This window comes from Cyanistes caeruleus, chromosome 6, assembly GCF_971803275.1.
Source record: "Cyanistes caeruleus chromosome 6, bCyaCae1.hap1.1, whole genome shotgun sequence".
Classification (NCBI taxonomy): domain Eukaryota; kingdom Metazoa; phylum Chordata; class Aves; order Passeriformes; family Paridae; genus Cyanistes; species Cyanistes caeruleus.
The window spans coordinates 53,134,341-53,162,059 of NC_141706.1; the positions used below are offsets into that span (position 1 = coordinate 53,134,341).

The 27,719-nt window shown below is 39.2% G+C and overlaps 1 protein-coding gene across 7 annotated transcripts; it reads right to left on the bottom strand.

Moving 5' to 3' along the window:
* Positions 1-1,296: 1,296 nt before the first annotated feature.
* On the bottom strand, positions 1,297-27,680 carry LGMN (legumain). Of its 7 annotated transcripts, none has more exons than XM_086893079.1 (16): positions 26,828-27,129; positions 23,777-23,885; positions 23,590-23,661; positions 21,228-21,405; positions 13,657-13,754; positions 12,741-12,822; positions 12,139-12,224; positions 9,473-9,548; positions 8,953-9,015; positions 7,999-8,065; positions 6,271-6,389; positions 5,501-5,590; positions 4,617-4,814; positions 3,825-3,995; positions 2,877-2,944; positions 1,297-2,074 (listed from the first exon to the last, which is right to left on the bottom strand). In XM_086893079.1, exons 4-16 carry the CDS (start codon positions 21,363-21,365, stop codon positions 2,035-2,037), a joined length of 1,296 nt encoding a protein of 431 aa, XP_086749205.1. In that variant the 5' UTR covers positions 21,366-21,405; positions 23,590-23,661; positions 23,777-23,885; positions 26,828-27,129; the 3' UTR covers positions 1,297-2,034. The 7 variants fall into 7 exon arrangements, with proteins under 7 accessions (XP_086749205.1, XP_086749204.1, XP_086749202.1 ...); XM_086893078.1 differs by having other exon boundaries at positions 24,844-27,127; XM_086893076.1 differs by lacking the exons at positions 23,777-23,885; positions 26,828-27,129 and adding an exon at positions 27,281-27,458.
* Positions 27,681-27,719: the final 39 nt, after the last annotated feature.

Below are 27,719 nucleotides of genomic sequence, written 5' to 3' on the forward strand. Positions count from 1 at the left end.
GTAAGGGCACACGATAACAAGTGCCACCTGTGTGTCAATGATGTGTAAAAATAAAAATGTGCTAGTAGCTGATTTCTCATCTAATAATTACTTTTTGAGGTCTATTTATTATGGCTGGAGTCATAAATCGATGCCATCTATGAAGAACATGGAGGCCACTTTTTCAACTTCTGCATCCTAGATGTGAAAATCCAAAAGAACAAAAGCCTCTTCTGAACACTTCAGCAGAAAAATGGACATATATAAAAGGTGAAAAAAAAAGTTAAACCTATGACTTGATGCTAAGTGCTTGAAAAGGAGCCTGGATTTCTAGGGCAGAGAACAACTCTAAAAGCAGAGGTGAATGAAACAGCAGACTGGATGTATATATTCAAAGAGGACTTTGAAAGAATATTTTCTCCTGTTTTTTACAACTGTTTGGGAGCTCTTGGTATGCTCTTTCATGACAGCAGCCAAAATGATTAAGAGCTGTCTGTGGAGCCAGCCCTTCCTCCTGCCATCAGGGAAACAACTGCAACACATTCAGGCAGTCATGAGTTTCATACTCTTATTTTTAGATTTCTGATAAAAAAAACTCAGCTTTACAGCTGAGAAGGAACAAGAAACAAGTCAAAAGCAGCACATACCTGAACTTTCAACAACCCTCAAGGTGCAAACTTTCATCTATTAATTCAGTAAAGCCTAATTCCACAGGGTTTTGCCTTTTCCATTCATCCTGACACTAGCTGTGCTCTGGAACTGATCTTGCTCTCAGCAAGATGAAGTTGTTCATGTTCTTCCTGGTTTTACCTAGCTCTTCTTTATATGAAAGTAGCAGTTACACCTCTACAACCCCTTTTCTCTGTGTGGAGCTACCCAGAATTCTCATCATCCTGTTGATGTTGGGTTCTATTTTTGTCAGACTTCATTCCTTTCACGTGGAGAAGTGTGTATTTTAACACACTGAAAAAAACTCTGAAATATTTCTGTATCATGTCTCCACATGTAAAAAGGTGTGGACAACCTGCAATTTTCATGGATCACCTCACAACCTCTAATTTTGCTGTGCTTTACCTTTACTGAGTCACCTCTAAGGAGTGGCATCTTCAAGTGTGATCTGGGGCTTTAAATACTTTCTTGTTGCTTTTAGGCTGGAGTTTTGGGGCTTGTTTCAGGTTTTGTTGGTTTGCTGGTGCGGGTTTTTTTGAGATGACCTTCCTTATGAAAGTCTTACAGAGACAGATTAACTTTGTAACGCATATCATAGAATTAATTAGTTCTCCTTCATTTTCAAGACAAAACATGTGCAACACTGTATTGCACTGTGGGTGGATGAAACTGTCAACTTTATTTTTATTCACAGGCAATTCCTGTATTTTATGACCTCCCACAGGTTTGTGAGTATACACAATTAATTACAGCATACTGGTGCTAAATTTACAGCATTAGATATTTCTGTTTTTCTTTGGGAAACAGTGCTTTCTACTCACAAAGATCTTTACTGTTCAACATTTAACTGTGCTGCCCACATCAAATAGCTTCAAAATGTAACTCATTTCTTTAAATTGTTAAGGAGTTAAAACTTAAAGAACAAGCTTTAGTTTCTTCAGTCTTCAACCAATCTGCAAACTAGTCACTGTAAAGGAATTCATTAACTTTTTTTTTTTTTTTTAAGTTAAGAGTATTAAAATAAAATCCAGAATTAATGACTCAATGTTTAGATTTTAGGATGGATTTAACAATCACATAGATGGCTTGTAGTGTTCATCCAGAGATCCTTAAGAGCATTGTGCTTTGAAAAAAATTATCCATCTTGAAAGCTCCAGGTGGTCTGCCAAAATGCCTCTTTCAAAGCAGCAGGCTGTCAGCAGGTGGGATTGCAGGGGAGAGCACTGGCAAGTGCTGCACTGCTCATGGTCTGGTGCTTCAGCTCCCAGCACAGTTCCAGTACAGCGGCTGACTCTCTCCAGGTTGCATGCACATAAAGTCTGGATTATGACAGCTATGAAAAGTTATCACTTGTAGTAAGGGTTACATTCAGGACTGTTCTTTCCATCAATACCCAAGGCACACTTGATTCATGGCCAGGCATATTCTGAAACAGAGAACAATAACAATGAATAAATTTTCAGGCACTCTGCTCTCAAACTATTTCCCAAACTTACTGCAGTGGGCTGCCACCAGGAGTGAGGGCAGCAGTTCACCTCCTCAGTTCCATGTACACACTCTCTGAACCAGTCCATCCTCACATTCCCTACCCTTCTGCTTTCTTCACTCCCTTTTTTAGCTCTCTTGCATGACTCACAAGCTGGGATCCCAACCCCTACCACAAACTCCTATGACAGAATTCCAACACCATACTGCCCTTGGCTCTACTGCACAACCACAGGGGTCATCATGGACCATTACTTCCCTGCTTTCTTACCCCACACATGAAGGACATAGCACCATATTCCCTTTCATTGCCACAACCCAGCAATGCTATGGTGTTTTGAGCCAGCAGCTGAGGGGGTAGCACAGAAAACACAGCAGTTCCCAGCCTGGCTTCAGTGTAAACTCATACAGGAATTACAGGGCAACGCCCTTGCACGAGTCACGTTGTTTTGTTTGATGTTGTGTGGTGCAGTGGGATCCTCTGACTGGCTGTCATTTCCCCTGAGGCTCAGTATGGAAATTAAAGGGTTATGGGGACAGGGATCATTATGAGTGGGAGGGAACTAATAATGACATTTGTCAAAATAAACATTTCTAACTTTAGAGTGATTTACTGACAAAATGATAACAAGAACAGAACAGCAAGAAGCTTTCAGGATTAACCTTTATCCTATCCTAGCCTATTAGCTTTTGTTCTTTTAGCCATACTTAAAACTACAGGGCATATCTGGGAACCTCATTACCTGTCAATGGGGTATCCTCCTTCACAAAGGTTGACCAAGGCATACAGCTGTCTCAGTGCATACTCATACTGAAATAAACAAACATTGTTAAACATTTCAGTGATGAAAAGCAGTCATTGTTTATCCAGACTAAATGGTGGAAATAATTTAGGGATTCTATAATATCCAATGTGTTCAACTGATGATCTAGTACTGGGCTAAATGGATCTTTTTTCTGCACACTTTGCTCTTTGAAATTCAGACAATTCAGCAATTCAGCTTCTTTGAACTTAGGCAAATTCAGCTGTGCTGCACATTGGCCTCATACACAAGACCATCAAATCCATTCAATTCTTAAAATCCCACAGAACAAAACCAAAAAGTCCCCTAAAGAGGCTATCTTGCCTAACATCAGGACTTATTATCTAAACAGTCTAACAACAGGACTTGATCTCAGCTGGCATCCCAGGAAGACCAAAGAGTAATAAAGCTCCTAAACTAAGAAGTGATTCTCAAGAATTCAGCAAGACAATGGAAATAGCAGCGAGGCTGCTGCTAAGAATTATGCATAATACTATATCATAATAGAGAAATCTCAATGTGCCAAGGTTATGAATTCACAGTGGTGGTGGTTGTGTTTCTGTTTTGTCAGCAGAGATGTTTCAAGCAGAAATACAACATGACTTTTTTAACATTGGGATTTCTGGGGAGGGAACTGATGGAAGCAACAGCACTAACTAGAAAAAATTACAGATTATTTTTGGGGTTGTTTTTAGTAAACTTCTTGCTTACCTAAACGTAGTAGAAATGGTTCCCTGCTTCCAAAAGCACTACTTACCCTTCCTCCAAATCTAATCTGTATGACTGCCTCAAGGTAGCTCTTAAATAAAAGCTGATTCTTGCAGATGTACCGACGACTGTGCTAATTTTTCTGGTCTGTTTATCAGGTTATATCAATGAGTGACTTACCACAGGTAAGTGCCAGTTGAAACAATGAGCTTTGAAGTGGTTCACTGCTGACTGGTAACAGTCATAATTGCTGATGGTCAGTCTGTCTGACAGAATCTGTTTGGTCTGTTCTATTGATCCTGTTACGACAGTGACTATCTTCTGCATGGACTCTTGGATGAATTCTTTCACCTGTACATAAAAAAAAAAGGAATTTAAAATATGTATTTTCTAAATCTAATTTAAAGGCTTTGAATGAAACTTATCTTTCTTTAAAGCTCCTTTAACTTTTAGGCTCTTTAGAGAACCAAATGTTGCCATTTATGTTCAGCACAGTCTCTTGGACTTGTCTCTTAACACTCAAATGAAAAATGACAGAAAGTCAAGACTCCTAGAACCCAAAATCACTTACTGTCCTACCATTTACTAGAGAAAGAAAGCACCACTAATACCAATACTGACTTCCATTCTGCAGGAGCTATTTGATTTGGGATGTTTCAGTTCTACTGAATCATGTGCTTCTCTAACACCAAAGATTAAGTCTCCCCCACAAGAATCCTTGTGGATGCAGATGAGGAATTTCCTGTCAATAGAAGCTGTGAGACTGACTTTTGCATTTACTTGCCTAAATAAGATAATCACACTACTGAATGTGTCTTGTGGAACAGATCACTGAATTTTAAAGAAAGAATAAACCATCAGCTAGAGGTTACCAGTCTGAAGAGTAATTTTGTTGACTTTCAGGGCTTTTCCTCCTGCCATTGTTTAGGATAGAAATTAATCTGGCCTGATGACCAATTATTTTTTTCTTACCTCCAGGTACGCTTTCATCTCTGCAGCAATCTTCTTAGCCTCAGAAATGTCATTGGTAGCCATCAGCTTTCGTTTCATGATTGCAAAGGGTACATCAGGACTTGGTGTTAGGTCATAGTGTTCCACAGGGGGCAGAGAAATGGGCATAGCTTTCTTCCCCATGCCCTGAAACTGCATCACCTTCAAGGAAGAGATGCTCTGAAAGATAAAAAGTGAGCAGATGGAAACTGTCAATCACCCTCAATAGATAGTTCTTTCTTGGTCTGCCACGTAAACCTAACTCTCTAAATTTGTTTTATTAGAGAAAAGAAAGATCACAGGGCTGCAGGTGTGTTTGTGCATATGCATATGTTTGGTTTTTTAATACAATGAGGTAAAAGCTGCCAAAAATCAGAAAACTTTTATTTCCAAAACTCACTGGGGGGAAAAAGGCTACCAGGTTACAAAACTGCACCTTTTTTTTAACAAGTCTGTTGCACAGTTAGACTATTGTAAATGCTGTATCACCTCTTAGCTCTTCCCATTTCAGAGATCATTGTATTTTTTAACATTTCACTAATATTCATAATATGCCTGGAAGTGGTAAATATCTTTCTTATACTTTACTGAAGTGTCAAATCACTGACAGAACTTGGAGGACAACTTGTACCCCGATTTCTTGGATTAAAGCATAAGCAAATCTGATTTCCTTTAGCATCAGGATCATCACCTCTTAAATGCTAAGAGGTCTTCTAAAAGAAATAGCTCATGACTAAAAATGACTAAATCAACCCTGCCAGTCTACAGCTGGTTTTCTTTGAGGTTTGTTTGGTTTAAGGCATGAAAGTATAGGTTACAAAAGGCTTGAAGATATATTTGAGCAGGAAGCACTCTCAAATACATACTCTGTTTCCATACTGCATCACATGACTGGTGTTAGTGCGTTTCTTCACCAGCTGAAACTGCTTGTGGAGTGTTTCTTTTCTTAGGTCCTCCTGCATGAAGAACGTTCCATGAGGTCAAAGATAGTTAAACTCAGCTATTCTAAAAATGCAAGGGAAGCTGAAAGGGGTCTTAGCTGCCAGTGGGTAGAAATATGTATAGGGCAAGAGCTATACAACCTTTGAAAGACATAGAAATAAAAACTGAAAAGAAGGTTCAACAGCATATTCTCATATTGCTTTTAGTAACCTCATCTCCCAGCAAACGGGCAAGAAGGGAGTGAACTAGCATACAAATCCCAGATTTGTTTCATTAACTCTATTCTCCGTTATACTAACAAGTGGGATAGCACAGGTCCGTATTTAAGCACCCCTGAAGGAGACATACAACTTACTGAACTGCACAGCTTGTTTAACCCATTTGGAGATGTATTCTCAGATTAGCAAATAAAGATGATGTGAATTTGGAACTAGAAGTTAGATACTTTCTATCTTATAAATAACAAAAGACAACAATATTTCTGAAATTTGGTATTGGAAGTAAATTCAGTGGCCCAAACAAATAAAAATTATATATATGGTTCTGAGTAGTAAATAAATATTTTTACCAACTTAATTTTTTGATTTGGTTTCACATAAAGCCAAGTATTTTCACAAATCTTGTAAAAGAGCTATGTTTAAAAGTCCTAGTTATCTTTTCTGAACATGAAATGAAGAAAATTTGTTTAACTTACCATATCTGAATCTTCCATCCAATTCACACTGTACCAGTCCCCAAGATAAGTCTGCCTTTCATCATCATAGTAACATGCATAAGATGACTCTCTGGGATTAGCAGCTGTTGTTGCATAAACTGTAATACAAATAGTAAGGGGTTTTTTATCTTCTTTTTTTTTTTTTTTTTTTAATCTCCCCGACCTCCTCCATGATTTAATACTTAGCTGCACGTAATATATTTGTCTAAGTATTTTGCCTTTCAATGATTTACTTCTAAATAGCAGAAAGGAAAAAGGCCTGTTAATCATTCTGTTCAGTCACCCTCAGTGCTGTTCTAAGAGCTTCTTCTTTGCTGACAAATGTGGTCTGTGATGTTTAAAAAAATGCCTAAGGGAAAAAAATCTACTATTCAAGAACTGCCTGAAAGCACTGTGCACTAACAACTATCTATATATTTGTTTTCTTTATAACAATAATGAGAACTTTTCTCCAAACTTGAGCAAATCCCCCAAAAATCATCTTTTCTTCCACATACTGCCACCTTCTAAGTAATGTACTTCATTGGATAATGCTCTACACTGAGACAAAATAAAATAAAGCTACAACATCTGTCCTGGGCACAGTGTTCCCAGTAAGTCATCTCTAACACAACAGGAATACTGTAAACACATATATACAGGTATCAAGACAAAAGCAATTTTGGCTTTTTGCCAAAGTCAATACATAGCATAGTTGTACAACTGAAGGAAAATCCATATTTTAAAGTGTAATTGTTCCACATGATTTTACAGAGCTATTGTTTTGTTTTGACTCAGAATGTACCTAAAGCTCAAAAGTAAAAAAATCTTGAATCTTGTCTGTGCAGTAAAATACTCCTCTTAGCACCCTTCAAAATGCTTAATAAGTAACTTATTAAACTTCTTAGCTCATCAGTGAAAGCTGACAAAGACAACTTTGTACTCTAATATATAAATTGTCTATTTTCTGGCTTTCTAAGTTTTGTGGCAGAGCTGATTGTAAAGCCAGTCCTGAGACTGGAAATTTCTGACAGAACAAACTTTGAAAAATATTGAGCATTTGTCTTGGACAATCATCAACATGAAAATTTCTGTAAAAAAGAAAAACTCTAAGAAATCTTGGTGGTTGTCAGGCAGCATACCCAGGGCCAAATACCCAGGATGCTATGGACAGGCACATGGCTGTTCTCTGCAATCACATCTTCAAAACCACAAGAATAAGCACTTCTCTCCCTGACACAGAACAGCTCTTTCAAAAGGTTGTGATTCCTCACCCTAAACAAAGCTGAGCTTCTAGCTCTGCAGCAGAGAGCCTAGAAACCCTGAAAAATCCAAGTTCTACACCCTCAGTTATTGTGCAAATGTGCAGCAGAACTGCCTGGCAGTGGTGTCTCACAACTGCTTTGCTGCTCTATGAAACTGAGAGCAGGAACTTCACACCTGTTAGCAATGCTGAGGCTGAGAAATGTCTGTATAACCAGGGAAACTTAGTTCCTGAAAAAAAATACTTTTTCAACTTCTTATTTCCAAGAAATGGAAATCCTTTTCAGTCTTTTGTAAGACTCTGTTAAAAGGAACTTCCTGTAAATGGAAAGCATTACCTTCTTGTGCTCCGTTGCTAAAATTCTACATAAACACACCTTGAATCTATTCTTGTCACAGTCAATACTTGTTTAGGTCTGTGACAAGTTGTGATACTTAAGTCCAGTAAGTTAACTGATTGCTCACCATTGATATTATCAGCCAAATGATTCATCATAGATCCAGACTCACATGCTTCAATGTAGAACACCATCTATAAAACAAAAAAATAAATCAGAGACCTTAAGAAATTCCATGAGGAAATGGAGAAAAGTTGTTTGGTGCTTTTTTAGCCATAGCTAGTTGGCCTGTACTGCTATTCCTGAAACAAAAGCAATGCATAATGCTACAAAACAAAAGACAATTTTTCATTTTCAGGAATCAAAGTCTGTAGAAAGGGGAAGAATAATAATGAAAAGGTGTTATTAATCTCTACAGAATCCACAGGGATCTACTGGCTATTGTACGAAGCACAGATCAAATATACAGTCACTCTATAGGCACAGTAATGTGTTAATATTGAATGTAGTATCTCTGGAACTGATGCCAGCTGTGTGTTCCTAACACAGCCAGCCATAGCAGACATTGCCACAAAGAGCTGCTTAAAAAATGCATTAATAAAAATGTTCAAAATATTGATTTTTTTCTGCTTAACAACACATGTGAAATAAATTCACAGAATTTTCTGACAAGAGGTACAGTCTTTTAAACTATGTAAGTAACAGTAAGAAAAACATAAGGTATATACAAACTTCCTGTATCAACAGTGAAGTCTGGATTGAACAAAGCACAGGAAGAAAGAGTCAGGTACAAATTAAGAGGGTGCACTTACAGATGTTGTTTTTCTAGTCAGAATACGCAGCATTAGCAAACAAGAGTAATACTATATATCAACATTGACTGAAAAAAAAACAAGTAAACTATTTATGGAAAATTTGGAGCAAATCAATCCTTTTAACTGCAAAATCCTAATGCAAATTTAACTGCATGTAACAGATTCTTCCTACTTTGAGCCAACTCTCAAAATAAAAACATGTCTCTTCCATGCCCATTGCTCTTTCAATTTCAGAACTTCTTGTTATGATTGGTATGCTTATTTACCTTCTGGTATTTCTTGTGATGATACATGTACCAAATAGTCTTATTCAAGTCCTTCACATGAAGCTGTAAAATAAGAAGGCTTGTATTAAAACCACTTATGTTCAACAGACACACAATTCACTTAAGAATAAATACTAACTGTTTGAATATATACACTATTTTCCCAATATATTTATCCAGTCCTTTGCCCTTCTGAAGTGTAACATTCTAGCATTTACCACTCTGGAAAAGATGAGAAATGGTCCCAGAGGATATGCATGCCAAGTCACACCTGTGTGAAACAGTCTGCTTGGATCACCAAAGTCCAGCGAACTGTGGAATGACATAACTTAAGTTTCAACTGAATGTTACAGATTCTAACTGGAAAAAATCCAAAATACAGTCATGAGAAGAATAATGTTCTTTTTTGGCCTCTCCCCTCAATATAGTGCACTAAATATTCTCATGTTTTACATCAATTAGTTATTATTTTAGTATGTCACTAAAATTGTGGGTTTTCTGTTATTCCCAAAATTCTTACATCATCATCAGGAAAAGCCAGAAGTCCTGGAGCTCCATGGTCAGTGAAATAAACAAACACATGATCCTTGGGACCACTGTAATGAAAAAATTGCAAAAAAGTCTTTTTAACTACTCTAACCTAATCTTCATTACAACAACAATCATCTTATTTTCATTGCCAAGACATGTCAATATCTGAAAACAAGAGAACTGAAGCACCTCCTCCTCTTGGTAATAGTTTTTTCTCCCAAGCATATTAGTTTGGATCCTTATTAGAGGAGATGAGTGCCCGCAAAAGGAACAAAAACCATAGATATAGGCTAGTCCCTCAAACATGGAGAGTATGGCAATCACACTTCATGTTCCAAACTGTAAACTGATTGTGAGACAGGGGCTGTTATGTAGGCTATGGTGGAAACACAATTGGTTTTTGTCAGCTACGTGAAGAACTGATAATCACGTGGGCATTTGTACAAGTCTGGTAAAAAAGGAATGCTTTTATAACTAAGTTATACCAAGGCACCAATAACACTGGGATAAATAATAAAAACCTCTTTGCTAAGACCCTTGGGTATGTGTAAGGACTACTATGGCCATAATCAGCCCCACAGATCACCAAGCAGTGTCAGCCTACAGCTCCACAAGGAACTGATGCATGTACACATGCACCCATCAGGCCAGACTGGCTCTGCAGCCAGGTGAGCACTGAGTGCTCGCAGGCTTTGACATCCTCACATCTGTGTAGTACAGTTTGCTCTACAGTCTGATTCCACTCTTAATCAAACAGATCATGTTTGGGTGATGGTAAGGTCTTTCCCTAACAGTCAGATCTGCAAAGGAATTTTCCTTTTAAACTGTATTCAGGGACAATTAAATATAATTTGTAAAAAGATCAGAAAGAGTGTCCAGGCCCTCCTCTGTACCAGAGTCCATAAAACTTTACTTGCTTTTGCACTTTCCTCAGAGCAAAGAGGTACAACTGCAGCAGCTCAAGGGAACATTGTCCAGCCTTCTGTTTGGACAGTAACCTACCAGTTAGGAGGACCACTTGAAAGTCCATCTGGAAGCCTTCTGGGAAAGGATAATTGTGTTCTTGCTCCACCCAATAGCAAAAGTCAGGCCACTTGAAAATTCAAACAGAGCCTAACGAAGAAGGGTTGGGTGCTACTTTTTGAGTTCCTGCTCTTGATCCTAAGTGCAAAAAATTTGACCAAGGCAGAATGTAAACAAATAAGACTTTTATTTGTGGGTTCAAGTTGCCTTCCTGGGTACTTTGGCCCTCTGTGTAGCTACTCCCTTATTTGAATGGGAACATCAAGCTTTCATAGGTGAGGTGTGTTCACACATACATTTTTTTAAAAGAAAAAATCTTCATAGTCACCTCTTGACTTATTCCAGATACTAGAAGAGCACAACCTGGTAATGTGCAGTAATTTATTAATGTTTGCCTACATGTGTGGCATATATAATTTTCAACCTCAGCTTTTAAGGATGAAGTTTAAACAATTCAGAGTGATAACTTATTTGACTACTGTCCTGCTCCTTCTTTTTTATTGTTCTCCTCAGTGCCTGGGTGGGATTCCTCTGTTCTGTTTCATTGCTAAGCCTCTAAAATCAACTGTCAGATGAAGACAGACTTCACAATTTCTCTTTAACAAGGCTAGTCCTTCCAAATGGTTGAATTTAAATTCTTAAAGGTTTTACAGTAATTCCTGTACATAGAAAAATATAATATGATATAGCTCTTTACCAATAGTCAGAAATATAGAACAACTTAGTAAGGAGGCATCACACATTCACATCTCAGATTCTGCAGAATCAAGATGAATAACTAACACCAGGCATCCTTCCTAGAAGACTTCTTATTAGGCCTTTAAATATATTAACTACGTTCTTGAATCATCTAAATATATAAGCCTTTATAACCTACCATTAGTTATAAATCTTACATTCCACTTAGCCAATCTATAATTTATTATTTTTCATATATTAGAATACTGCCAAACTTAGAATCATTTGTGTAGCTTAGTTCACAAATTATTTAAGCATAATACATCACTTACAAGTTTAATAGCTCATATTACTTTTTCAGTCACCAAGATTTTTTTTGCATTAATTATAAACCATAATTCCACTTCATTAGGAATGGAATCATGGTTTATATTCAGCCTCAATAACTGTACATGTGCTACAAAGACCAAGGCTGGGATTAGACATGCAATTCTTCCAGCTAATGAACTGGTTAAGCTCTCACTGTCCCTCTGCCACTCACTGTTAAGTCTGGCCTGAGTTTGACCCAAGCCTTCAGATGATTAATAAAACTGTTCATGCACATTAAAACAAGCCTTAGAAAACCCTTTACAGAGATCTCCAAAGTTTAGCCACACTTTCTTAGAACTGCCACTCTTGCAAAAGACAATAGTCTAAATAACAAATACCTTAATACAGTTACTACTATCCTCTAGAACTTTTATACCTTAATCAGTCAAATATCAGCAGTTGCTTTCCTATGATGCACAGCTTAAGAAACTAGAAACACTATATTTGTAATGTGAAAGACCTGGAACTGCCATCAATAATTTTGCTGGATTCTCAAGCTGCTCTAATTTACCTTATTCTTTTGTTGAAATCAGTGTCAATTTACAACTACACATGCAATTATTTTCTAAATTAAATTTCTCTTACCTTTTCAATACTTTTCCTGATCCCACCCCCTTCACTGCTTCCTCATCTCCTCTGAGAACCGCAAGAAAATTCTTAGGAGTAACATCCTAACGATTTGAGAAGAATAAAGTTAGATCTGATCATAAAAACAACAAAATCTTCATTTAGAAAGATGTCTTTTTAAAGTTAGAATCCATGCATGGATAACAAATTTAGCTGGCCATCTGTTTCAATACATCTTTATCTAATGACTCACTTGGCTGTTGAATCATGAAATCACTGAGTGACTGGATTACTGTACTGATTTAATGAAACAATTAGTTTTACATAGCTGTTTTTCAGTTGAGTTACAACATTTACAATCCAAGACCTTTCTTCCTTTTATTTCATTTGTCAGCATGGAAACAGTGTGAAGTTTCACTTTTATGATCAATGCTTCACTTCAAAGAATCTATTGTCTATATTCATCTTATGAACACCAAACTTCGTGCCAAACCAAGCAGGTGAATAAACTTGGTGCTTTATACTATGTGCATTTTGGAGTGTAAGCTACAGGGTGAAAGAATTTATTTAGACAGCGGACAATGGTGACCCTTCCCCAGGGAAAGGAGCTTCGTTCCTACCTCCTTTGTATAGTCCTTGGGCACTCCAGCATACACATCTGAGCCATTAGGTCTGTTGATGACAATGCCTTTGGTTGGATTTCTGAAAGGAAATGGAACATAAATAGGAATAATTAGCCACACGCCATGCAATGACCATAGAAGAACTAGGAGCCAGCTCGCCTGAGAGTACAGGAACTTGTACCATATGTCATTAAGTGATTTCAGAATATAAAGGGCTTTGCACTTCGGTCAGTTACGTATGTTTGTCTCAGGTGTCCCTACCCTCAGAGTACATTCAAGTATTCTAACTCAGATCATGTCAATTAATCTGAAGATGTAGGTGGATAGTCTCTATCATCTCTCTCCTTGCAATCTTGTCTTTATTCCCCTTAACACTTTGCTCCCAATGCTGCTGTGCCTGTAATGTGTGCTGATTTTGGAGGAAGTTTAAAGATCAGATTTAGAGGATGTATAAATCAACTTTATCATACAGAAAGCAATGATATGCTCTAGACAGTCACCCAGAATGGGACCTGTACCCATCTTCATTGAATTTACATTCTGGGAATTAATCTGATAGTATCTTCCCAAAAGAGCCCTGGAAGTCATACACAGACTTCCCCTGTGTTCATGAGTTTAGGCTATTTATCTGCTGCACACTGTTATGCCTGGGAGCTAAGATCCCTTACTCTCATAACAAAGCTCTGCAGTCCTCAGTGCCACAGACGATGCTTAGCTGTGGCTAAGGCACAGACAGCTCATGAGCACATTTCAAAGGAAAATTATTGTGCTGATGGCTGATGTCTCTATGCATATCACAGGTGGTTCTAAGGGTTCTTCTTTCATAACCACTACAAACTTAAAACACACTGGTGACTATGGCATGTCTATAGTAACCATATATGATTGTGACCAGTGTACATTCAACACTTACTCGTCATTATCAGCAATGTCATCATACATCATGACAATGATCTGCTCGTCTGGAATTCCATTTCGATGTACAATCTGGTATGCATGGCACACATCTGCCTGAAATTAAGCAAATTTTCATTACTAGTTTTAACAGAAATTTTACCTTTGATATCAGAAGCAAAATAGCTTTTCAGACCTAAGAGAAGGCTATTGTCCAAAACAAACTGCATTCCAATATATGAGACTGAGGGTTGCTAAAGAGATGAAATGCACAGGTTAAACCAGAGCTCACTGCCTTTCTCTAATTAGGAGCAGTTGCAAGACTATGATTGATATCTCTCCCTCATTACCTATTTTGATTTCTTATTTAAACAGAAATCAGAAGTTACTTCAGACTTGGTACAGAAAAACAAATTTAACATGAAGTTCTCAGCAATAGGCCGCATTGTGTGAGAAAGTCAAAATAAAAACCTTCTGCAGTGACAGATAAATCCAAAGTGTGCCAAGCAGGCAAAAAGAGTTGGATTTCCACCAATTTCACTTAGTTCTGCACCAAGCCTGCACAGCTAAGCACTGAAGACTCTCCTTGACTTATAAAGTATTGTTTACCAATCTCATCTGTGCAAAGATTTTATTAAATCTTGCTTTACTATGAGATGAGAGTTTGGGTTAAGGAATATTTTCTTTTTAATTATGTATTTCTTACTCTGCAGAGCAGCAACTTCAGATTGTTCAGGGAATAACAGATTTCAGTGGAAAACAGAATTGCAGAATTTCTACTCAGGCTCTTTTCCTGATTTGTACAGGATATGAATAAGCATATTTTCTTTACAGAACCATCTTCACGTGATGCAGAAATAACAATACTCATTAAAGTGATATAACAGTAAATGCAGAATGGTATCAAAATGCTAACTTAGTATCCCTTAGTATCATTCCTAAACTTGACAAATACAACCCATCACATGCTACAAAAAACTGTGCAAGTTAATGGAAGAGATCTCATCTAACAAAGGCACACTCCAAATGCAGGCAAGAAGTAAGCTTTAAAGCTTACCTCTGTTGAACAGATCTAATTTGCAAATTTGGAAACCAAATTGATGTGGTTTAAGTGGACCAATGTCTGTTCAGATTACTTAGGAGTACTAGTGATTTTGATTAGTTTAACCAAAAGGACACTGTAAAATACTGTTACTTTATAATTCTTGGTCTTTTAAGTGCAGATGAAACTGAAAAGACAAGACAGTTGTACAAGATTCTGTGAAGGGTGAGGCACGTTCAATGATAATAAACTCTCCAACAATAAAATCTCTTAATGTGACTAACCCTGAATGTTAAACTGTTCTTACTAAAGCAGTTCCATTTCCTACTTCACAGGTCAGCAGCTTATGTTCTCTTCCACCTACCCCAGACAATGTCCCAGTTACTTTTCCATTTCCTTATATGTCATTATACCAGCTGCTGCCTCAACAAGTTAAACATTGAGGTTAAACAGAGTTAAGAAGGTATTGCATATAATATGAAACAGAAGACCACAGGTTTGACCAAGAACATATTTGATTTTCAAGCAACCCAAGCAGAAGAAAACACTAATCAGGGGTTCTCTACACTGATTGATAAGTAGGTCATACATCCCTTCTCACTCTCAAAATATCACACACCTCTGTGATGCTGATAGGCATCTTTACAGGCTGGCAACACATGGAAATGCTTAGGCATGCAGTGATACAGTATCACCACATTCAATCAGCAAGTGCCTGAGCTCCCCCAGACATGTGGCTGCCAGTAGGGACTTCAGAGGTGTTTTTAACCAAGTACCCAAAATTAGTTAAGCTTTCTAAATGTATATTATCAGCTTTTTTGGTTTCCTCTCCTTCCTTCTGGTTAGTTCACTTTTTGCTCAGTATGTCTTGTCTTAGCAAATAGTAGTCATTAGTAAAATCCTTACTGTAAAGAAAGGCAGATCAATGCAGTCAATTCCCTTTAATCTTGACTTATGCCTGTTTGGGAGTTGTCCTAGCCTTTTGAGGCTTTTGCTAAGGGAACTGTACTTGCTAGTAGCATAATGATTTCACCAGCAAAGGCTAAAGCAGCAAAAACATGTTTTCCTGCTAAAACTCCATTGATTAAAGTAGGACAGTTATGAGTAAACAGTTAGGGTTTATTGCATAGAATTAGCTGACCTAATTAGTCACCTTTGATATTGCTCATGATTGGTCCCTGTAACCCATGAAACTCTATAAAACCACAGTAAAAAAGTTGGGTTTTTTTTAAAAAAAAAAGCAGCTAGAGCCGGTAGGTGTATGTGAATCTAGAGTATTTCCTGTTGATGTGTAACTGCCTCTCAAATACTGCTATTTGAGCCTGTTTCTCTCAGAAATATTTCTGGCGTATCTGTATCTGCAAACTACTCTAAAAGAGATAGCTGTTCACTTGTTCCAGATCTCTTATTGGAATTATTCTTGCTGGTTTAATATGTGAAATGTATGCTATGAACATTTACTGGATAAACTGTCACTAAACCATGTTTTTGTGACTGTGATTTGGGGTAGAGCAGCAGCTGCCCCACACAGCACAGGAAAAGGTGCAGTTCCTGCTGCACAACTGACCTTATGGGCAGCTCCAAAATGGACACTGTGAAGGGCATGGTTCAGACCTTTCACACCCTGGTTAGTCTAAACCTTTTGCTACATCAGCAAATTTCGACGGAAGATCTGCTTAAACAATTAACTCCTAGATTTTGAAAGGATGGGGATCAGAGGGTGAATTACCCTGGTTTCCTCTGCCATACAGCTGTTTACACATTTGAATGACACAGCTTTTGAGCAAACTACTTGGGGGGACTTTTGGAAAAATCAAGTTGTTTATGACACAAGCTTGCATAAATAATTCCTAAAGGGAAGGGTTTGGACGTGTGTGAAATTGGTTACTTCTTATCTTATGACTGCTAGGTTCATGGCTAAAAGGAACTGTCAGCTTCACTTTAAAGCAGCATGATTCCCACTAAAGCTGTGCTGAAATGCCTAATAAGAACTAACACAGCCTAAATAAGAATGAACTCTAATATATAAACAAAGTAGAAGAATATGTCTCAAATGCCAGCCATGTCTTACTCCTTTACTTAAACATACATCAGTGAATCTGCCCAAAGCTGTAACTCTATCAAGAATTGAGGGAAGTTTTCCTGAGAGTTCAGTTTAAATTTTGTAAGCACAATGAGGAATTGCTAATTAAAGCCATGAAGCTAAGGCATCCTTAGTGTCTGTTATCTACAAGATAGGATAATTTAAGACTGTCCTGGAATAAGATACTGCTCTAGCTGGTAGTGTCTTGAACCCTGAATAAATAGTCTCTGATCCACAAAGCTCAGCAAATATAAGACTAAAAACAACTGAAAACAGACCCATGTATACAGATACATATTTTTTTTAATTTTGCCTGACTTTTTCAGTCTGGCATTCCTTTTGAGGTTGCACTCCATCTTTAGTAACTCTTGTTTTGCATCAGGCTTTTCCTCAGACTCTGCAGTTTTGAGTATCCAGGAAGCATGGGCCTGTCTGACCTGATGTGAAGCCAGCTTCAGATTTGAGTTAGCTGCTATGTTCATCTCACAGAAGAGCCAGAGTATTTCTTCTAATGAGAACCAGTTTGTCGAGTCATTCTCTAAATCTGTCAAAAGCATTTAGTACTGTATTTGCTCATGTATGCCACTAAGCATTCCAAAAGTATTTTCTCCAGCTCTTTGTGCAGTAGAGAGCTGAGCCACTTTCCTAGGAACAGGGGGAGTACTCTTGAATAGCAGCCAGTCCAGTAATAGAAAAGCTGCTACAGAGAAGACAGAAAAATTGCTGAGGAGCAGACTGGAGCACACCGATAGCCCTTCCACAGCCCAAGCAACTCAAAGCAAAGCCACTAAAATAAGGATAAAAACACCAAAGAACTGAGAAGCCACAAGCATAAAGCAATATACAAGCTAGCACTGCAATGACAGTAAGCCTACCACGCTGGGCTCTATACTACACAAAACACTTAAAATTTATTTTAGGAATTTGATGAGATAAATGTGTAAGACAAGCTTAGATCATCCCGATTAGGAAGAAGTCCTGGTTCAGCCATGACAGTGGAAGCAACTGCCTGCAAGGTGTGAATCTTGCTCATATTAAGTGCAAATGGTGGGTTTTTTCCTTATCTTTTCTATCCTTGGTTTGTACTGATAATGGACCCCGACCACTAACACCTAAATAACCAGCCATAAGGCAGTTTCAGATTCCTTGAGGTTACAGGTGCAAACTCAGTGTTTCCTGGGTCTGCAAAGTCTTTACAAATTACTATTCCTGGAGTCTGTACAGCATTTCACGTATGAAATAAGATATTTTTGAGTATGTCATCTATTTCTTCTGCTTTTGTGGTTGCTCTGTCAGAAGAACACATTACCACCAGGTAATTACTGTGGCAGAGAATACAGTACATCTTGACCATGTTGAAGCAGGCAGCATGCAAAACAACTGGAGCTCACAAAATAAAAATAATACAAACATGTAAAACCATGTATTAACTGTATGCTGGACAGCTGAACTGAGCAACTGAAACCCTAGATGTGTCTGATGAGTTCTCAGATTACAAAGGGACATTATGAGTGCTTAGTTGCATGTAGGGAATAGCAACAAGTCCAGTAATTAAAAAAAAATAATTCTGGAACACATCTACAAATGCACTTGTACACAGGCTAGGCCAGAGAAGTTCTGGGGAAGAAGGGTGATGGCAGGAGTGAATTAGAGTACAATGTATTTACCTCTGCAGTTTCTCCCTTGGAAAGCAAAAAATTGCACAAATGTGCAATTCTGGAGCACTGCTTTGATTTCTTATAGTACAGGTATGATTCTACCAAATAATACCATGTTTCTATGTGTGTTCACTATGTATTCTGAAGTACAGAAGGGAAAGACCAAGTCCTGTTCCTGGTTCCTCTGTAAGTGACTTGGGCAAATAATTTAATTACTGAAAATGTTTTTTCTTCCACCTCTGGAAGGCAGGAAGGAACACTAACACACAAAGACATGGTGATCAGTGTGCATATTTTCAAAAATCTGTCAGAACTCCTAAGATCTCTGTAGCATCTTTCCTCCTCTGAATAACTCTCCTAAAAATCTGTCATTCTGATTGTTTTGCTGGGAACAAATTCCTCCAATTTTTTGATACCCAAGGCACCCTTGTCTGGATGACACTTCATGGCACACACAAGAGGATTTCCCATGACTAACTGCTGGGTCTGTCTCACCACATGCCACTCCTACCATGCATGTTCACTCCCACCAGGCCCTTAAGGCTGGCCACAAAAGGAGACTAGGCAGAACAGCACAAGCTGCTGATGTGCTGCATCTTGCTGGAATTGAGTTCTGGATACGCAAGTAAGAACCCAGCCTCATTGTGAAGGATCCTTCATACAGACTCTTTAATGATGCTGCTTTTGTCACTTTCATAGGATTATTATTTGCGTTCTAATTTTCTTATTTCCAAATGTTAATACCTGAAGCAAGTGGTAGTTTAAAATACAGAGATTTCTAGGATTTAAGTTCAGAAAAATCTGACACGGCAGATATTTCACATTAGTTGACATTATCTTCAAAATTAAGGTATTTAAAGAAATCCTGTTGTCATTTTTCTAACATTGAAAAGGAATTACTTAATAACTATTTGCAAAGCATGAACACACTCAAAAGTTAATAGGCTTCTGTGAAACTGGCATGATCCAAAGACTCATTCACTGTTGAACACATATATGTAAGTGTGGATCTTGTGTCCTTCATAACCCTATTTCACCTGTCAGATACACTTGCCATTGAAGACTTACTGACAGAGAGATTTAAAAACTGTGCCCAGGCAACTGAGGAAAGGAATTCTCATGAGCCACAGCTTCAAAATTGTAGTCTTATTTAAAGAACTTATGTTGTGGTATTAAACCCTCCTAGAATGGAAGGGAGCCAGCTAGACTGGTTATACAGCAATAGCAACAAAAAGAGCACAACTCAGTAATTAAATTGGACACCCCAAGACAGGCAGTAATCAAGTACAGCAGTAGTATTTTCATTGTTTCCCAATTTCAACTTTAAAACTCTTCTTTAAAATTTAATTTGAAATAGGAATAGTTTATATTAAGGCTGTAATATTCAAACTATGATTACTGGGTCATATCTACACTGTAAGGAGCTGGCAAAATCCCTAAAACCTGTTTGTCAAAGTATTGAGCTAGCACTTGCCAGTAACAGGTTGATCTTCAGATGCAACAAGACTGTCAGTTTGATTCATTTAGTTTTAAGCTCATCACTGTGCTGGAAGTTACAAACTGATTGTGAGCTGAGAAGGAGGAGAAACATACACAAAAGCCAGGGTGCCCAACACACTGAAGATTGTTCCTCAATCAACCAAGAGGATGAAGTCTCTCTATATTTTACAGGAAGTTACATTAAAAATAATAAATACTTCAAAAGTTTCAGCATTCAACAAATCAGCCAGTACATGTCATACAACTCAGTTGTAAAAATGCTCATTTTGTACACTAGTTTTTAACCAACAATACTATAATAAACTATTCTTCTAACATTTAGAAATATATAAACGTACACACAAATCAGAATTAAATTGATCCTGTTCTCCAAGAAAGCCATGTTTAGAGCAAAGATGGCCTTTGCATAGATTTATTTGTTTAAAGGATTGTCCAGCATTCCCCAAGGGGAAAATGCTGCAGAAGTTTTCTGACTGCTGATTATAAATCTTGAATTTAATCAGAGTTAAGTCACTTGGATTTAATCCTGTCCATAGTGACACCCACACTCAGTTCACAATTTCACAACACACTGGCTTTTCCCAGCACTGATACACTTTGGAGTTCCCTGCACCCTAGTGCACTGTATCTTTGTTGTGCCAACATAATTCTGAGGCCATGCGGTTGAACACAGTCAGCAAACTGGTTCAGGTTAAAAAGAACCCTCTTCCACATGTCCTCCACTCCTCAAAACAAATAGAGCATTTGCAGCCTTCAGACACTTTTTAACTAGAAAAAAGGGAAGCTTCTCATAGCATAATGAAAAAGAGGAAAAAAATGGAAAGAAACATGCGTGTGTCTCAAAATGAGGTTTACCTCTAGATATCATTTGTACAACTGCAAGCTGGGGTTAGAGCCTCTAGCCTAGTCAGCAATAGGGTATTTACCCTAAAAGGACAGGTCTCCCAGGATGCAGAAGTGTGATTAGAGGAAGAATACTTCTCCAGGAATGACAGCTTTTTCAAGAGGCTAGAAAAAGTTGTATTAAAAAAAAAATTAAAAATCACATAGTGAAAAGGAGCAGTGGAAGGGAATTCTTGGGGTGGTAACAAGAACTGAGAGCAGGTTCTGAGTGAATCTTGCTGCTTTTTGCTTTAAAAACTTCACACACACACCTGGGAGTCTAGAAGTAGAAGCACTTGCTCAAATGACAGAACGTCTAAACTATAATCAACTAGTGTACATGACAGGCAGCTATCCTTCAAGTCTGGGAGCTGGCATTTTCTGGAGCATGGACAGCATCAACATGTGGAACCAGTGGTCCTTACCTGGTGGCGATAGTTGTACCAGCCATTAGAACCTGCAACAATCACCACCCAGTGCTTTCCTCCATCTTCAGGTTCTTCCATGGGGAATGTGCTGATGCCCAGAGCACAGCCCAGCAGCACAACTGCTTTCAGTATCATCTCTCTTCTTTATTTACTCCACAAATGGGAGGAAATTTTCCTAATGAAGAATTTTGAGAGAAGTGAGATAAACAAATCAATAAACAAATGCAAAACAAATATCAGCAGTATCACAGTTAGAAGCTTTTCTTGCTTGTGGGGTTTTTGTGTTTGTTTTACAGACCATTTAACCCACAGTACAATTTCTGGTCATATCTTCCTTTAGCACCAAGCTGCTACTAGTTACAATAGTTTTTTGTCAGCTTTCAAATCTGACTGAAAGCAATTCTGAATAGGACAACCAAGTTGTTCAGCTCCCTCTGGTTGTTTTGTTCTATAATAGCTGGCAATGAATAAGTCTCAAATACAAAGCAAGCCTCACTACCAATTACTTCACAGATAAAACTATTTCAGATTAAAACTATTCTCTTGGTCTCTGCTTATGTGATTCCTTGGTTTCTACTCACTGGCAATTTGCCCATTATTACTGAGTCAAATCCCAGGTGATATAGAATAGTAGAGACATGGAGAAGTTCTGGGGAGTTGGAAGGTCAGTGTCACAAAAGCTCTCTGTGCCCACAATACCAAAGAGGGTGGAAAGAGGCCGTGCCACTGTTCTGCACAAGATACAGCCCTAACCACTGGGGCTGAGGGGAAGTGCAGGCTTTGAGGGCCTCATGCTATTTGTGTAACCTGTTATGCTAGTGGAGAGCACATGTGAACCAGTACCACATGAAAGAGTAGCATTTTTGCCTCTTTTGCTCAATGGTTAAGTGTTTGCACAAGGTGCACAGTGAGAAAACTTCATCTGAGACTGATAAACCAAATTTAGAAAAGCAGAGTACAGGGGAGTTTTGAGTCCATGAAGAAATGGCTCTATTTTCTTGAGTGGACTAGAAGTAAGGTCCTTGCTAGTGAATGCCCTGAACACCTTGATTGTCTGATAAAGCTTTTACTCTATAAGCAAACTATCTGGACACATCTGATCACAGGTTTAAGGTCTGCGTTTTGAATTGGGGTTGGGGGGCAGGCAGGTTCCATTTATTGGTCACAGTCTCAGGTCTGCTGCATCCAATGTGAAGTATTCTTAAATGCTTCATCTTCAAGCAAACTCCCCTGAAGAACTGCATGCTCCTGGCACATGCATAAAGATTACACATTTCCTCATGCACCGAGAGATGGGATTTTACATCCACCTACTTACAAAAATGAGATCCTGGAAGTTAATCATTGCTGCTAGGTATGGAAGAGGTGTTGTGGTAAGAAGCAGAGTAGTCTACTTTAACATGGCTTTCTCTGGAATAAAAGCTGGAAACCCCCAAGCCATTCAACACGGTCACAAGGCAAAATGTCAAAACTACCACTAAACCAAGTAAATGGTATCTAAGTCAGCCTCAGTACCCCAGTCAAAACCACCAGCCACTAATCCTGCAGCCACTAAATGAGGCTGGGACAAAGAAGCAGCCAGATCCTCTCCAAAGCAGCTGTGTTGAGAGCAGACTACTAACCTAACACATAGCATGGGTTCACTGGTCACTAAGATTTAGTCTTGCAGGCAGTAGTATGAAAAATATATATATGCATATATATATACACACACACACATATATTTAAAACTTGGGGTTTTTTTTATCCTTTTTAGTAGAGCTAGCACAAAGTAAAGGAAGTCATAACAGTCAAGGCAGAATCAAACATTAACTGTTATGAAACTGCTTCTTCCAAAAATTTATCTTGTCACTGCCTGTAACACTTGGAGCAAGAATAATACACAATAACTTAGCAATTTAGGGTTTGCTGAATTACTAACTTCTTCAGCACTCAAGCAGATAAAAAGGAATAAGCAGATTTTTTTTCATTAGATTATTACACTCTCCCATGTTGAGCTGGAATTGTAAAGTTTTGTCACTGTTGCCAAAGAATGTGACTTTGTATGGCAACTCTGCCTGATCTGTCTTGCCACTTCCTCAGATGGTAAGACAAATAACATACTGAATAATGTGCTGAAGATGCTCTGTGTGTACAACATCCATAAGAACTGCCTATTCTGTTACCTACAGCCTGGCTAAGATTCATACCAATCTGTTTAGAACTTCTGTAAAGGACCACAATATGCCACAGGCCAATGAGCCTATTCACTGCCAATTTTCAATTTCATGTATATCTAACTCCTGAAATATCAGGCAAGAAAGGAAAATCAATATTGTTTAGACAATCTGCTTATAAATCTTAACTGAGTTTGACTTACTGGAATATTGAGCTGAATTTCCTGCAAACAGATCCCTCAGAGCTCAGTGTCTGTCACCTAACATTTCTCCAACTATAACATGAATTATATTTACATGAAAAAAAGAAAAAAAAAAAGAGAGAAAATTAATAGTTCAAATAATTGCTGGATTAAATTCTGTCACATGATGCTTAGCTCTTTGAGTTACCATTCATTAGAATCCAGGGCATATCAATAGAAGCTGTATTGGTGCCAGCTGTTCACTGGGCCATATAACATGATGGCTAATTTCAAGGGAGGTGCTGACACACAGACATCTGTCACACAGAAACAGTCACTGCCACTATCAGTTACTGATATACCAGGGAACTGGAAACTGTTTGATGGCATTGTCTTTCCTGGTGAGTTCAGGCTCCTGACTATACTAACAAGGATCTACATTTCTCAGGACCCCAGCCAGTACCTGTGAGCAGTCCTGTCTGTGCCACACACACATATCACAGATGTGCCACACACCAGCACTGCACTGTGCCTGCAAACACAGGCCCCACAACAGAAAATCCCTGGGCCAGATCAGGATCAGAGATTTAAGCTACCAGCCCCTCAGGCAGTCCCTCCATGAGGGATTCAAGAGCCTCCCCAGTAGTACAAGGGTATCTAGGTCCTCACACTTCTCTGCTGAGACAAAAGTTGTGACTGATGCATCCAAGAAAAAAAAAATAAACACTAAGAAACATTGCACTGTGCTAGCAAATCATACATACTTTGTCACGGATTATTTAGAATTGAAAAGAACCTTCTCTTTGGCACAAATTAATAACATATAATCTCTCTTATTTCTCTTCTCCTATACTATAATTAAATCAAAATAACACCAGAAATAAGGGAGGAAATTACAAAAACCCAGACATACCACCACATAATAAATCATAACTAATAAATGCTCATCTCCCTGAAGTTCTCTAAGCAGCACTTAAAATAGGTTTAAGCACGTGTGCAGTGGGAATGGGTCTTCATTGCTGTTTAAAAAATAAAAAAAACCCAAACCAAACAAAGTACAAACAAATGATGATCAAACACACAAATACACTCATGCACACACATATTTCTACTTGTTTTAAAGAAGGCCTCTGAGTGCAAGTGGGCAATTTAAAAGGCTGTGTTCAGGGTTGTGTTGTATGAGTTCTTGACCTACAGTTGAGAAAAGAAAGCTCCCCATCACATGCTTTGTCTTCAAGTCATATTAAGAGAGAGCAGCTCAGCTGACCAGCTTACCACAGGTACAGAAAAAGCCTTTCTCTGAAGATCCATCACATGCAATCAATCCTAAATCACATGCAGATGAAGACTATCTGGACAAACAAAAAATTCACTACAAGATAATCTTGAAGCTTTGGTTGATCCACAAAATATCGTAAGATTTGATCAGCTCTGCCTAGTGTTTGTGATAGAAGAGTTAATTAACTTTGCCTTGAGACCATGCCAGGATAAAGGCCCATCTCAGACACAGCAGGTTCAGCCTCAGACCACCACGCACCCATGCAGGTAAGGCTGCTGTGCAGTTTGTACCATCTGTGGAAGAAGCACATCCAGAACTGGGTGGCTTTTGCCAGAACAATTCACTCTTAAAACCAGTCTGTCCTGACAGAGGTACTCTGACCACTTCCCAGTAGATAACTAGCATACAGCTCTGACTTGATGAGAGGGATACTTAAGAAAGACCACATCTAGAAATGGCCATCTGCTGCTAGAACAATTTTTCTGTCCAACTGCTTGTTCCCTGAGTTCACAACTTTCCTTTGGGTAACAGTCCTTAAGATAAATACTCTTAGAACAGGATAGCACTCTAAAGAAAGGGCTTGATCAAAGTATTTTCCACTAGCTTTTAAAGCAATATTGACACTTCAGTAGCTTGCACTCCAAATACCTTAAGCACAGCCTCCAAGAGCTATATAAACAGAAACCGTATCTCTATTTTACTTGCATGAGAAGTACACTAACAGTAACCTTGCTGAAAAATAACAGCCTTAAGCTGATCAGATGACCATTAAAGCTCTTCTATGAAGTCTTTCTTAAGAGCTCACTTCCTTTAACTACTAGCCTTTCAGATTCCCGAATCAAGCCACAGAGTGCTTGCATATTGCCAGCCGTTGTAATACTTAGATGCTGATTTCCACAAAATATGTGACAGTCTTCCTCACAGAAAACTGATGTCCACTGTACCATCAGCAGTGTTCTACCTACCTACATGCTGTGCTGGCTGCTACACAAACAGAAGCACCTAAACCTACGATCAGGCCCCTGCACAAATAACGTGATTTTCTTTCTGTGCTTGTATCGTAGAAAGAAAAAAATCTTTATCACTATAAATTCTGACAAGGTACATTTTGAAGGAGATTATGGTCCCTGTTGCAAAACATTTCCTTACAGTCTGCTAGTAACCATTCTATGAACTGGCTTAGTATGATTAGAACTTGCAGTAAAATATTTCTGTTTAGTTACTGAAGTTGTATAAGCCACTTCCACCATAAAAACCCATGAATCTGTAGTTAGCTCAAAATTATTCTTGATATTAAATAAAGGTATTTAAAAGTAATTATAAATAAGTTCATTCTCCTGTTTACTTTTCTCAGCAGCAGAGATGGTACAATTACCTGAGGGTAAAAAAAAACCAAAACAAAATCATTCCTAGAATGATAAGCTAATATCATTAGCTTCCTAGGTGATAAGCTAATACATCTGGTTTAGGGGATTTTTTTCTCTGTGCATTTCAAAAACCCAGGTTCAAATCTGGCAAATCTTAAGACTTCAATAAAACTGCTTCTGCCATTTACTTTCTTATTTGTCTGCAGACATACAAAGCCTCTGCCATCACATTCTGATAGTAAGAAAAAACAGATCCTGCAATACTACATGGGTAACTTCGTTACATTGCTTGAATTGGCATGGGGGTATAAGGGTATAAGAGTAAGTCAGATAATGTAAGAATGTCTGCTCAGCAAACATGGAAATGTTGGGGGCACGGAGAAAATTAAATTCTGGAGAAGTTATTACACAGAAATTCCAGTGTGAGATTACACAAGATTCCTGAACTCCACATGTTTATCTTAGCATTTCAGATCTTGCCTACAATATTTATGTTAACCCACAAATACAGACACTCAACGCAACTGGGAACTAGTGGTGCTACCTCCAAGCAGAACCTCACATTACGGCAAGGCTGTCTACCAGCTATAAATAACCAGCCACAGCGCAGCACCTTTCAGGCATCACCAGCTCTCTGCAGAAATCCCGTAAATAGTTACTCCATCCTTTTCTCCCGTTAAAAATGTATTACTGGTGATTAAATCTAAGTTGCTGCCACTGCTTTCTCCCCCCCGCCCCGATCTCCCTCAGCCCTGGGCAATGCCCTCCGAAAGGAGCCGCTCTGACTCCTGTCTCTCTTTCAGCACGGAGGGATCACACACAGTTCCCGGGCCAGGCGTGCCAGCCGCAGGGCCAGACGGGGCGCCGGGCGAAGCGGCGGGGGCTCGGCAGCGCTCGGAGCCCGGGAAGGAAACCGGCAACCCCGGCCGTTTCCCTGGGAGGCAGCGGGGCCGTTCCCTCGCCTCTGCGCCCGGGTAACGGAACGGGCCGTCCCCTGTTCAAAGCTCCCTTCGCGTCCTCCCCCTCCGGCCGGAGCCCCCGGACAGCGCAGCCCCGCCGCCCTCACCGCGCCGTGCCGAGGAGTCGCCGTCGCGGCCGCTCTGATTGCGGCGGGCGCCGTGCGGAGCCAGGCGACAGCGGCGCGCGGGGGGCGGACCCGGGCCCGGCCAATCGCCGCCGGGCGGAGGCGGGGCCGGACATCCGCCCTGCCACACTACTAGTCCCAGCAAGCCCGGCGCCTCACTGGCTCACGCGGCTGCGGGCCTAGGGCGCAAAGCTTTTTGGGACTTGTAGTTCCACGGCTGCGGAATGAGTCGCGCCGTCCCGGGAGTCCCGGGAAGCTCCTCTCGCGTGGCCCGCGACCGAGCTGCGGGAACGTCAGGAGGCGCCGGGAACCTCCCGGGCCGTGGGGTTTGCGCATGTTGTCCACGGGACACGGCTGCGTCTTGAGGCAGGAGGCCCAGAACGGGAAGGCAGAGGAGTGTGCCAAGGGGAATCCGTGAAAT